Here is an 11,679-nt window from a genome sequence, read left to right as displayed (position 1 = left end):
ATTTCCCCTTTCTTTATAAGGAACACAATATTTCCAGGGTCTTGATAACTTCCTAATTGCTGAAAGCATATTTCTCTCTTTTGTTATTTACGTGGAAACTTTTTAAAAAAACATTGCTCAATTGTTCAAGCTTTATGGAATCACTGTGAATGTTCATCACTTTCCCATTAACAAGTGCATTTACTTTCTTTCTGGTGCCTGCCTATATGTTTACACGCAGCTCATATAAAAATGTATAATGTTTTAATTCTCACAATGGAGGAATATTGTGCCTTTCTTCTGTTTTGATTTTTCATTTTGGTAAATTTACCTGACTAGCCTTGACTGGCTCCCTTACTCTCTACTCTCTAGACTCATACTTTTGACTTACAGCTTTTTATCACTTAAAGCCACATTAAAAACGCAAGACTGGAAACAAAGCAGTTTCAAAGGAATCGTAGCCTAACCTTAATGAGGGCATATTTGGTATTACTTCATCCCTATTTGACTTCAGTTTTTATTCTTTCGTAACTTCTTCAGTGGATTGAGTAATTTTCCAGAGTCTGCTTCCTTGAAATAGAAAGCTGGTATCCCTGAATTCAAATAGCTTGGAATCACTGGTACCAAGCCAGCTCTGTACAGTGAAGGGACTGGCTTATTGATAACCACAAGCTCAAAAGATTTGTAAGCCACATGTCATTTTTCTTTTCTTCTTTTACAGACTTATAGAAACATGAAGATGATGTTTTTCCTGTGTCTTTTAATTGTTGGGATTCATTCCAACAGTTATTGCTATCAGCCTAATCACCAAGGTGTGAGAAATCAAAATCAAAGAGGCCAAGAAAACCAAAACATGCCACTGCGAACTGTAGGGAACAGCGTGTGTCGGTTTGCATGTTGCTTCTACAAAGAGATTTCTTCTCTTGAAAACAGTGGGAATATTTTCTTTTCTCCTTTGAGCATCTCTACTGCCTTTGCAATGCTGACTCTGGGTGCCAGGTCCGACACTCTGACACAGATTCTCAGGGTCCTTAGCTTTAACCCACGTGAGATTTCTGAAAATGAAATACATGAAGGTTATCGTCAACTCATGCAAATGGTAAACAGAAAGAATGGGTTACAGCTGAATATGGGAAATGTCCTGTTTGTGCTTGACCAACTGAAGCCACAAGAAAAATTTTTAAGTAATCTCAGAAACTTCTATGAAGGAGAAGCTTATCCTATGAACTTCAAGAGGGCTGATCAGGCCCAGATAAAGATCAACGAATATGTGGCACAAAAAACCAATGGGAAAATCAAGGACCTCATAAATAACCTCGATCCACTTACTGAAATTCTCCTTATTAGCTATATTTATTTTAACGGTAAGATATACATATCATATTCTTCTACTAATACATTATTTCCTCAGGTCAGTCTTGGCCTTCATCATCTTTCTTTTTGCAATGTAGTTTCATAGTGGGATTCATATCTTGTTTTCTTTTTGGTCTTCAATTACACTTAATTATAAACAGAGCTACGGGAAATTTTGCTCTGCTTGACACTGATGATAATTCCTAGCAAAATTTATGGCAAATTTCCCATGTCTTTTAATATATACTTTTCTTTCCTATTGAATCTTAAGTGAAATATACTTTGAGGAAGGGACCTCTATTCAGTAAAGCATCTAGTCCTATACGGTCTAGTGGGATTTAAACACTTTCTTAAATGCTTTGTTGGCTAGGAATTAATTTGAAATCCCCTTCAGCTTTTTTTTTGTTTGTTTAGCAAGTTCAGAGTTAAATTCAAAGAACACTGTTAAAGTAAAACATAGCATCTTACCTGAAGGGAAATACGATAACAGTAACAGTTTTGCTGTTACTGATAACATGTTTATGTATCCACAGCTAAATATTTAACAGTAACTTTGGTTTCACACTCATGCTCGCCTTTTTTTTTTTTACTAACTTCGCCTTTCTGATAGTATGGGTGTAGTCCTGATGTGTCTAGAGACATAGGGTTTCAACCTTTTTTTTTTGATTTGCAGATTCTAATATTTTCCAGTGAAGAGATGGACCCACCAGTATCAAACACAAGCCTAATGACAATAAGCTTGTTTTTCTTAATTAACTTGTGCAGTCTGCTTAGATACAGTCTACAGATCTTCCCAGAGCTTTTCAGACTGCTGATCTAATGAGAAGAAGAGGAGCAAGGCTGTAAGGCTCAATCAGTGGTCTAATAACAGATATTGTGTCTTCTTTCAAACCTAGTCTCTCTGACTAATTTTATCATATTCTGAAAACAAAGCCATTGTACTCAGAAAAATAATATTCTGTAATAATTGATCTGATAAAAATGATAAAAATATCATTAAGCTTTCTAACTGAAACAGAGAAGACCTATTAGAAATGCTATGCTTTTAAAAGAAATGCTATTCTTTTAAAACCATTAACCTGGATGCTTCCACTCTTCTCCTTAATATGAGGCTTCACCTGAAAGTAATTCGAAACCATATTTTTGTTTTGTTTTGCTTTCCATCTGTGTCTCGGCTCCTTGTGTTAATCTCTGGAGATTTACACACAGTTAAATGGAGCTTTTTGGAATACAGATGACTGATGTTTCTTAATTATTTTGAATGCATACTTGTTTGTCTAAAATGATGTTTTCAAGATAGGCTTTTATTTATCACCAGGCGTGTCTTTCAAAACTGGCAAAAAACCTGTTGATTTTTCTTTTACTGAAAGGTATTTGAAGAATGAACAATAGATTTAGTAGCAAGATGGGAATAAAAGCTTGAGAAACTTTATATTAAAGATAACTTTGTATTACAGACAACTTTTACACATTCTAAGAATAAGTTTAATTTAAAATTATATGTTCATTGTTATCACTGAAGTGATTTCCTAGCTTCTTCAAAGATGGTGGTGATTCAGTTTTAGCTCTTCAATTTTAAACCAAATAATTTAAAGAATAGTATTAATAGTAATAATAAGGACCTTTGTCTTGAAATTGAGGTTAAATGCTAATTGATCTCGAGGCTGGGATTAATCTGGAGAGGATCTCTAAAGCTCAGGTACCTCTATAACCAATCTATACTTCTAGGCTCTTGCCCACTATCTGTGCATTGCAACCTTCCTTGCACAGTACTGGTGACTTTCCTCTCCCTTTTTTGTGGTGTAGCATAGTGTAGAAGTCCTTCCCTAAGGACAAAAGTCAGGCGATATTTTCCTGGCTTTCAGCCAAGGGGCATGGTATTCCACTATGGTGTATAGTCCCTTATGATGCCCTAGCCAAGCTGGTCGCCACAAAAGTGTCATACTTTGAGGCTCATTTTTCCATTTGAATGCTGCGAAGCATTTGAGAAAGGTGCAATCCCTAGAAGACATCCTACTAAGAGAGAGGAGAGCATAAGAATAAGAGTTCCTCTGAAACAGGAGGAAAGGATTAGTGAATATCATCTCTAATCTGTGGGCTAGATCCTAACATCCTACTCAGTTTTTAATCAGCTCTTTCTGAAATCAGTGGGTGTTTTCCCTGAGTGGAGCACCAGATGAAGGTTATTTGAATGTTTCAGGACTAATGTAATTCATATTTCTTCTGCTTCACTCTGCCTTTTTTTTTCCTTACGCATATCAAAGCAAAAAAGTCCTGCCTGTTATATATCTGATGATAGAAGAAGTCACTGTTGATGAAGAAACATAAAAGCAGAAACTTTCTCCATCTTCAGAGTATTGGCACTTGTCAATTTATATTTTCAGAGCCCAAGACATGAACTAACTAAATCTCATTTCACTCTTTCCAAATACTAAATAAGTGCTGTTTATGTCTATTTTACAGATGGTGGAAACAGCAGACGATTGTTATTTAATTTGTACCAAACTGCCTAATAAGCATTGTTGAAACAGAAATCAGAAGTCAAAAGGGATTGCATCTTGTTTCATGGTTTTCTTGATGGCACTTATTTTACTTAGCATTGTGGCTCTGCTTTTGTCCACTAAACTTGATAAAAAATTAGTTTTGTTCTAGAAGGTAAAATTTACTACAGAGTAACACTTCTTTCTTTAAAAAACAGCAACAAAAAAGAAGCCCCCAAACTTCCCCCCCCCCTTTTTTTTTAACCTTCTCGGCCTCTGAAATGGATGAGGGAAATAGCTAGAATTTTGCTTAGAAATTCCTCTCTGCTAAGGATAAGAATCTTTCACAGTTTCACTGCAGACAGTTTGTTTCACTATGACTAAGCGAGGAGCCTTTGGAAATTTAATATTGAGAGAATGACAGTACAAAAGGTTTCTGTTGTTGGTTTTTTTTTTGGTTTTTTGACCCAACATTATGGTAGAATCAAGTTCTTCATGACTTTATTTGCCATCAGCTAAAGCAGCATATAAACCCCTTTTCTCTGCAAGTAACCTGAATCCCTACATTTCTCTGGAAAATTCACCCCTCATGTCACCCTTCACAAGTTTATTTTGGTGTCATAATAAGGAAAGGAGAGAATCTTTCTTCTTCTGAGCTCTCATTTCAAGTCTGCCTCATATGAGGGCTTTATAGGTTCCTTAAAACTGTTGTAATGGAGGAAAAGTGCATGCTAAAACACTTGGTATCTCATCTAAATGAAAGATATTGTGACCTGCTGTAAAATCTGAGGGGTTTTTTTACATCACACTCTACCTTCCGTGTGTTGCTCTTGTATTATTCTGAGTATTCAGTAAGATCAAGTGCTTATTGCAAACTGGTTTGTCTTTGAAGCTGACCCAGCTGTACCAGTTTCTGACATCTATGAATGTGACCTGTGGTGATATATCCTATGGTTTCATGTACTCAAAATATTCTATAACTCTGTCTCTTATATTTCAAGCTGAATGGGAAAAACCTTTTGATCCAAAATACACTAAAAGAATGAAATTCTTTGTGAATGGGATCAAGACTGTTGAAGTCCCAATGATGTTTGGAATGGGCCTGTTCAAGCATGGCTATGATGAAGAGCTGTCTTCCACAGTGGTGCAGATGGATTACAAAGGAGGTGCTTCGGCATTTTTTATTCTGCCTGATCAAGGAAGAATGAGAAAGCTGGAGAAAAAATTGTCTTGTGAACGTATGTCAAGATGGAGGACATTAGTCTCAAAAAGGTAAAATTCTGCAGTTCTTGGTTCAGATGGTAGGCAAGGAGACACATCGGTTTTAATCTACTGGGCTATGACATAGAATCAGGACATTATTTTTAGTTCTGTTTTAACCTACAGAAGAATTCCCACTGACCAAAGTTGAAATCTGGCGCTCTGGTGTCCCTGTGGTTTCACATTCAGTACTGCACGAAGTGAAAACTTTCAGAGCTTTAGGACTTTTGCCATTTCCACATTTTGTTTCCCATCTTCAACTCTCCATAGCCTCCTGTTTTCTGTCTTAAGACCTTGTCTTACTTTTTGGGGGGAGATCTTTTTCCTTCTCCTATTTACAGGTAAATTCCTACCACTTTCCTTCAGTCTTTTTTCTTGTCTCTTGCTTCCTTTCTGCCTATTACAGTTATCAGTAATTGCACATTTAATGCTGAGATAATAACTTTCGTTTGGCAGTTGTGAGGATAAAACTCAATGATAAGCGTACAGAGCAGCTGGCACATTGCAGTGCCACTATACTCAGGCTCTGTGAAGACTCAGGAAGGCAAAACAGGAATAAGCTATACTTGCTTCAAGGTAACTTTGAGACTAGAAGACAGAAAGGTTATTTGCTTTCTAAAAACAACTTTAGGCTCCTTCAATGTAGTATCATGTATAGTAGTCGCCTTTGATGGGATGGAATATGTGCACAAGCATAGGCACAACATGTTCACCAAATCAAGCCCTTGTGTTCATTCATGAATCTGATGTGCCGTGTTACAGATGTTCACAAATACATATTTGAAAATCACATTTTAGGTAATCAATTGTCAAGACAAAAATTACGTCCCTAATACAGAAAACCAAAACCAGTGTCATGCTCTTAACTCTGATTCACTGTTAAATCTTATCAAAATAATCTAAAACTTTTGCCAGTTTAAGAAAAGGGCAGAAAATAACTATGTAATTCTCTGTGCACCTTCACAGTTTTGAAATTTGTGGTGGTTTGAAACAACTGTGGTTGGTGACGAAAGTCCTTATAGGACAAATAAGATGTTGAATCAAGATACTTATGAAAAATTTTTGTCAAAGAAACATAATTGCCTTTAAAATCGTCAAGAAAGACACTAAATAAATTGGGGGGATTTATATTCCCCCTGCGCATCCCCCCTACTGAAGTCTCTGAGAGGTCTTAATAAATGGGTTTGATGTAGGATATGGAATGATGTAAGGACTGTAGGTAAGCTATTTTTGTCTCTGTTTCTTTATCTGCAAACTGACAGTGACACAAGGTGTGAAAACATTATGAGGAACATTTTTCAGTACTGTTTAATGGCTGAACTGTGGAGAAAAATATCACTTTCTCTTCTGGAAAGTGTATCCCAGTGCTTCCTGCCTGGTTGCATTGTTGCTGTGTGCCTACGTCTTTCCCTTTCCTGTATGTTGAAAGCAAGTGGGGGCTCGTGAATGAGCCTTTTATGTAATAGCAAGACAGATGATTCAATGATAGTTGCATCCTCACTTGAGACAGCAATCAGCACAGCCAGAAATTGGGCGGAAGTAAGAGATCAGCAACCTGTTATCAATCCACAAGCACTCGCATTTTTGGGTACCGGCCAGACTTGGCATTATATGCTGTGCTACACTGGAAGTATGGGCCCTTTCCTTCCCACTTATCCACTGGATGACTTGCTCTTTGGCCAGCTTCAGTAAGTGCTCCGCATATCTCTGACCTGGAACCCTGGACAGTTGTCCTGATTTCTCAGCAGAAAACAGTATCTACTGTCAGTGTTCTCACTAATCTGTGACTCATTATTTGGCTTCCAGCTATAAATGTTGGTTTTAACCTTTGAATTCTTAGATTCTTACTAAAAGAGCAAAGAAGAAATAAGTCAGAAATATGGAGCTTTGATTAATTTATGGAAAGCAGCGAACTAGTCACTTTCCAAAAAATTAATAAAATAAATAAATCAGACATCAGACTTGACATAGAAAAAGAATTATTTGTTCGCTAACTATATCCTGTCAGTGTACTTTTGTTTTTTACTTTGTCGCCCATATAATCACCACCACATATTGTCTGCTCCTTTGGTATATCTTTTTGTCTTCTCTGTCCTGATTTATATGATAAACACACAAGACCAACATTTTGTTTGGTTTTTTTTTTTTTCCAAAAGTAACTGGTGAACTTGGATGTGTTGGATTTTTTTTGTGTCCAGCCTAAGAGACAGCTAAAAGAATCACTTTTTCACAAGGTGAACCCTCTGCGTCCCTAGTAATGGGGCATGATTAAGGTGATTCCAGCAGAATGCATAAAACACTTCTAACTTCAGAAAATGTCAGATGGAGATCCTTAGGGAGGTAACTTTGTGCTATTGTGCTGAATGCTCTCTAGATTAATCTCACTGTTCATGTGCTGGCTCACTGCAGACTGTGAGCCAGCAACCTACAGCCCTAGCCTACCAAACAGCCTTCCAGCGTGGTTGTAAACCTTCTTTTCTTCTCCCCAGATTAGTGTCACTGTACATCTCCCATGTAGGCTAGAGAGAGCCTGCAAGCAAAATGTCTTTGGGGAGAAAGCAAAATCAGTTTGTCTCTCAGGAGTCTGTATTATACTGTGATATCTCATCAAAAGTTTCACCATATTCTTGCACTTCTTTTCTGGCAGCTCAGCAAATTTGTATATTCCAAAATTCACTCTTTATGGGACATACAACCTAAAAGATATATTATATAAAATGGGCATCATGGATGTATTCACTGATAAGGCTGACCTGTCTGGGATCACTGGGCAGCCGCAGCACAGAGTTTCCCAGGTAAGTCATACTACTTTTTGGTTTATAGGCCCATGATTACTGATACTCACATCACTTTCTTTACAACTATTCATGATGCGAAACTCATGTAAGAGGCTTTGCTTCACATGAAAAGACAGCTGTTGGCATACGGAGTATTTCACCCATGTTACTTGCCCTGCCAGTGCAATTGGGTTGGAGCACATTACGAGTCTGTAATTTTTTAATCTAGGAGGCCTTTTTGATCTGTGTGGAACAACCTTATAAAAAATACATGACCAAATTATTGTTTCTCCACACCTCGATACCTTCCTGTGGTGTGTTACAGTCATTACCTTGCTGCTTCTGTTTGTGTCTACCTTCTTTAGCCTGCCTATGGGCAAGTAGGGAGCTGTCGGATGTATCATTGCTTGTGTTTTATGGAGGAGAGAGGAAAAACACTGCTTGCTTTTAAACTGTTTGGGAGAAAGGAAAATGCAGTTATTAAAAACATTTGGCTTCAAGCCGATAAGCAATGAGTCTCATTAGTGCCAGGTCCAGGCAAAAGCTACAGATAAGTCATACTTCAATAAACCTAGAGTTTAAAGCTGACAATCAGTGCAAATTTCATCGTCTAATACGAACAAAACAACTGCCCCCCCGACCTCAGGTGGAAGTTGGTGAATTAGGGTCTGTGAATGTCTTGATTTTGCAAGCTAAAGCTTACATGTTTCTCTGCTCTAGCTCTCCACTTCTGTCCCTTTTCCTTTGCTCCCATTTTTTTCCAAGACATTAAGGAACATGGGAAACAGAATTTCAGGATGCTATTGGTTGTGCTAATCTGCATGTTAATTCTTCAACTATATGAACTTGTAATAGACAGTTATATATGAACTTGCTCTCTTAGCCTTTAGTCTAGCTCCAAAGATCTGCACAACTGGGTGCAAGGAATAAGGGAATAAGAAAAGAAACAAAACAAATGTTTTCACTAGCAGGAACATGCCCCTACACTGCGGATGGGCTTTTCCTCTCTGGGGCTAAGCAAGCTATACTGCATGTAGCTTGCTGATTTTTTTTTTTGACTTTGCTGTCTTTGTGCGGTGGACTCACATAGGTCCATCTGATGTTTCTTTCTTACCAATACCTTCTTCAGGCACTTTAGGCTCAAGTTCTTATTTAGGTGACTACTTTTGTAGCCTCTTGACTTGTGATGTGTCTGTTTCTTCACAGGCTATTCATAAGGCTGTGGTAAAGGTGGATGAGACTGGCACCGAAGCAGCAGCTGCTACAGGCATGGAAATAGTGCCTATGTCCGTTCCAGTTACCATTACATTCAACAGGCCCTTCCTAATGGTCATAACTATGGATAATACTATGCTCTTCATGGGAAAAATTGTCAACCCTCTGAAAAATAATTAAGTTGATGTACATATTAGGTATGCAGTGATCACCACTATTAAATCAAGTGTTTGACCTGATGAGGATGGCATGGCTACAGAGGGCTCTCCACCTCTTAATTGATGTTATTCACTGTTTTTTGTAGATGAGACTCTTCATCAGTTTAAATTGTCATAGTTGCATGTTTGTTTGGGCCTTGGTTTTTTAATATATTTTTTTTTCAAAGAAGGTTGCATTCAGGCAGAACTGTCATTAGATCTAGGACAAAACAGGCCTGTGTGATTCTGACAGCACAGATACATCTTCCAGCAGGGAAGATGAGGAGCATGTGGGTGGAGAGGGTTGTGAAAGCCTGCTTCTTCCCTCACAGCTGCCTTGTCACCTTTTTTTTTTTTTGCATTGACTGATAAATGGGCACAAGTTATGGCACTTTACTACTTGTGCCCATTTTCCTACCAACATAAAATTCCTATCTAACATAGATCTTAACATGCATGATGCTTACTACCTTGCATAGTACCATTGTTGTCCAGTGAGTCTATTACACCCTTGCCTTTCAGCTATTGTCCCAGCTAGGCTGCTGCAAAGGTTTCAGAAAGAAGGTGTGTTTTTTTCCCTGCAGATACATACTGGTCTGCATACTGTCTCTGTGAGAGTTTACAATCCAGACTCATTCCAGGGCAAATGTCAGAGGGTCTAAGAATTTGGTCTAAGAAAAGAAGAGGTAGATCAGAACTCTGCAGTTCAGTGCCCTGGAGCTGACCTTTGTGAATCAGATATACAGCTCAGAGCAGCCAGAACACTACTTCTAGCCTATGCCTGCACCTAAACCAGCTTCTACATGTCCCCAAGCAGCAGGAAACACAAGCCATCTCCTCTTGGTGCCAGTGCCTGTACCATTACCATCTGGTCCTGGGAGATTATCCTTGGTAGTAAGCACCATTCCAGTATTGTTTGTAGGATCAAGCACCCTGCTGGTAACACCTATACCCCATTGGTGACACTTACTGTGTCTCTTGACATAACCCCTTCTGTTCCCAGACTGTCCAGTAATACAACATTGGTACTCTATTTCTCATCTGCTTCACAGTTAGTATAGCCACAATATTATAAAGATCTGTTTTCACTGTTAAGATACATGATACTAAAAGTCACATTCATAATGCACATGCTTATTTATTTCTTATTTACTTTCCTATCTATTTTTTCTTCTGTTTTTCACAGCATCTATCATTATTTTATTTCTATGTTCATGGTATATATCTGATCTCTGGTTGCAGGAGGGGTAAATTATTGACTAAAATGGGTTAGTCTGTTAATAGATATTAAGCATTAACACCAGTCTTTGTACAGCCTTGAAATATGCAGACGAATGTACTACGGTAGAAGAATAACAATGAATAAACATGACATTTAAAAGTTTCTAATTTTGCAATTTTATTTCTGTAATTCAGAGTTAAGACTTAAATATTATTCAAGCAGTTTTTTTTGACCAGTGCCAACAAACAGTTATTAAAGTACTGATCATATACATTAGATCAGCATGATAATGCCAGTAATGAGCTCCAGAAAGCCCTCTGAGCAATAAATCTCTGTTCAGCACATAGTAAGTTAACTCTGTGAGGATAACTTTTTGGGAAGGTTGGACATTTCTTTGATGCAGAGATGTGTATTTCAAAGGTTATAGGCAGCATGCTGCTTCTACTCTGTATCAAGTGTGCAGCTTTGTGTGTGTGTTTCTCATCTCTATTCTAAAAAGCTCTCTCTTGACTGCCTCTAATAGCTGGGTTACCAGTCTTTGCATGTGTTTTGAGCTGTGGTTGGTGTTATTCTGTAAACAAAACATGGGCCATCTAGGTCATACGTTTTTTGATAGATTATGACAGGAAAACAAGAAAAATGCTTAGAAGTTATTAGCTTTTTGTAGAGGAACCCACTTCCCAATTAAAATCATGGTGAAGAAAATTCATCTGTGTGGCATTCAAATTGAGTAATAAGGAATAATAAATTCAGTATTTCCCAAACTGAAACCTAAATGTAATCAATTTGTTTTCATTTGTCTTTGACAACATCACTGGATCTGTAGCAAACCTTGACAGAGGGTACTTGTCTACAGGTTCTTACAGATCTTTGTAATTTGTACTGATGTGGAGGCACTGCGGATCTTGCTAGGCACAAACAGTTTTCTGACATAACAAGATCTTGCAGCTTGCTTTTCTGCAAAAATGTATAGCAATGCATTTGGATGCAAGTCCAAAAAGCCTAACTTATATAGAAAAAAATATTTGGCATGTTTACACAGCAAAGAAAATTAAAATTATGAGGAAAACTTCAGAAAATGGAAGACATGATCAAATCAAGGAATGCCCTGTGCCAAAAAGAACAACCCTACAACATTAAATCTAATAGGGTAATAAGAAAGGACAAGGACAACTTTGAGAAAAAAACTTGCAGAA

General features: G+C 37.6%; 1 protein-coding gene across 1 annotated transcript; it reads left to right on the top strand.

The window, feature by feature from the left end:
• The first annotated feature begins 712 nt into the window (after window positions 1-712).
• LOC147528626 (alpha-1-antiproteinase F-like) lies at window positions 713-9,244 on the top strand. The gene is made up of 4 exons (XM_086613770.1): window positions 713-1,343; window positions 4,814-5,084; window positions 7,720-7,867; window positions 9,056-9,244. Exons 1-4 carry the CDS (start codon window positions 713-715, stop codon window positions 9,242-9,244), a joined length of 1,239 nt encoding a protein of 412 aa, XP_086469896.1.
• Window positions 9,245-11,679: the final 2,435 nt, after the last annotated feature.

Source organism: Tauraco erythrolophus, chromosome 6 (genome assembly GCF_009769465.1).
Source record: "Tauraco erythrolophus isolate bTauEry1 chromosome 6, bTauEry1.pri, whole genome shotgun sequence".
NCBI lineage: Eukaryota > Metazoa > Chordata > Aves > Musophagiformes > Musophagidae > Tauraco > Tauraco erythrolophus.
This window is presented reverse-complemented; position numbering and strand designations above follow the sequence as displayed.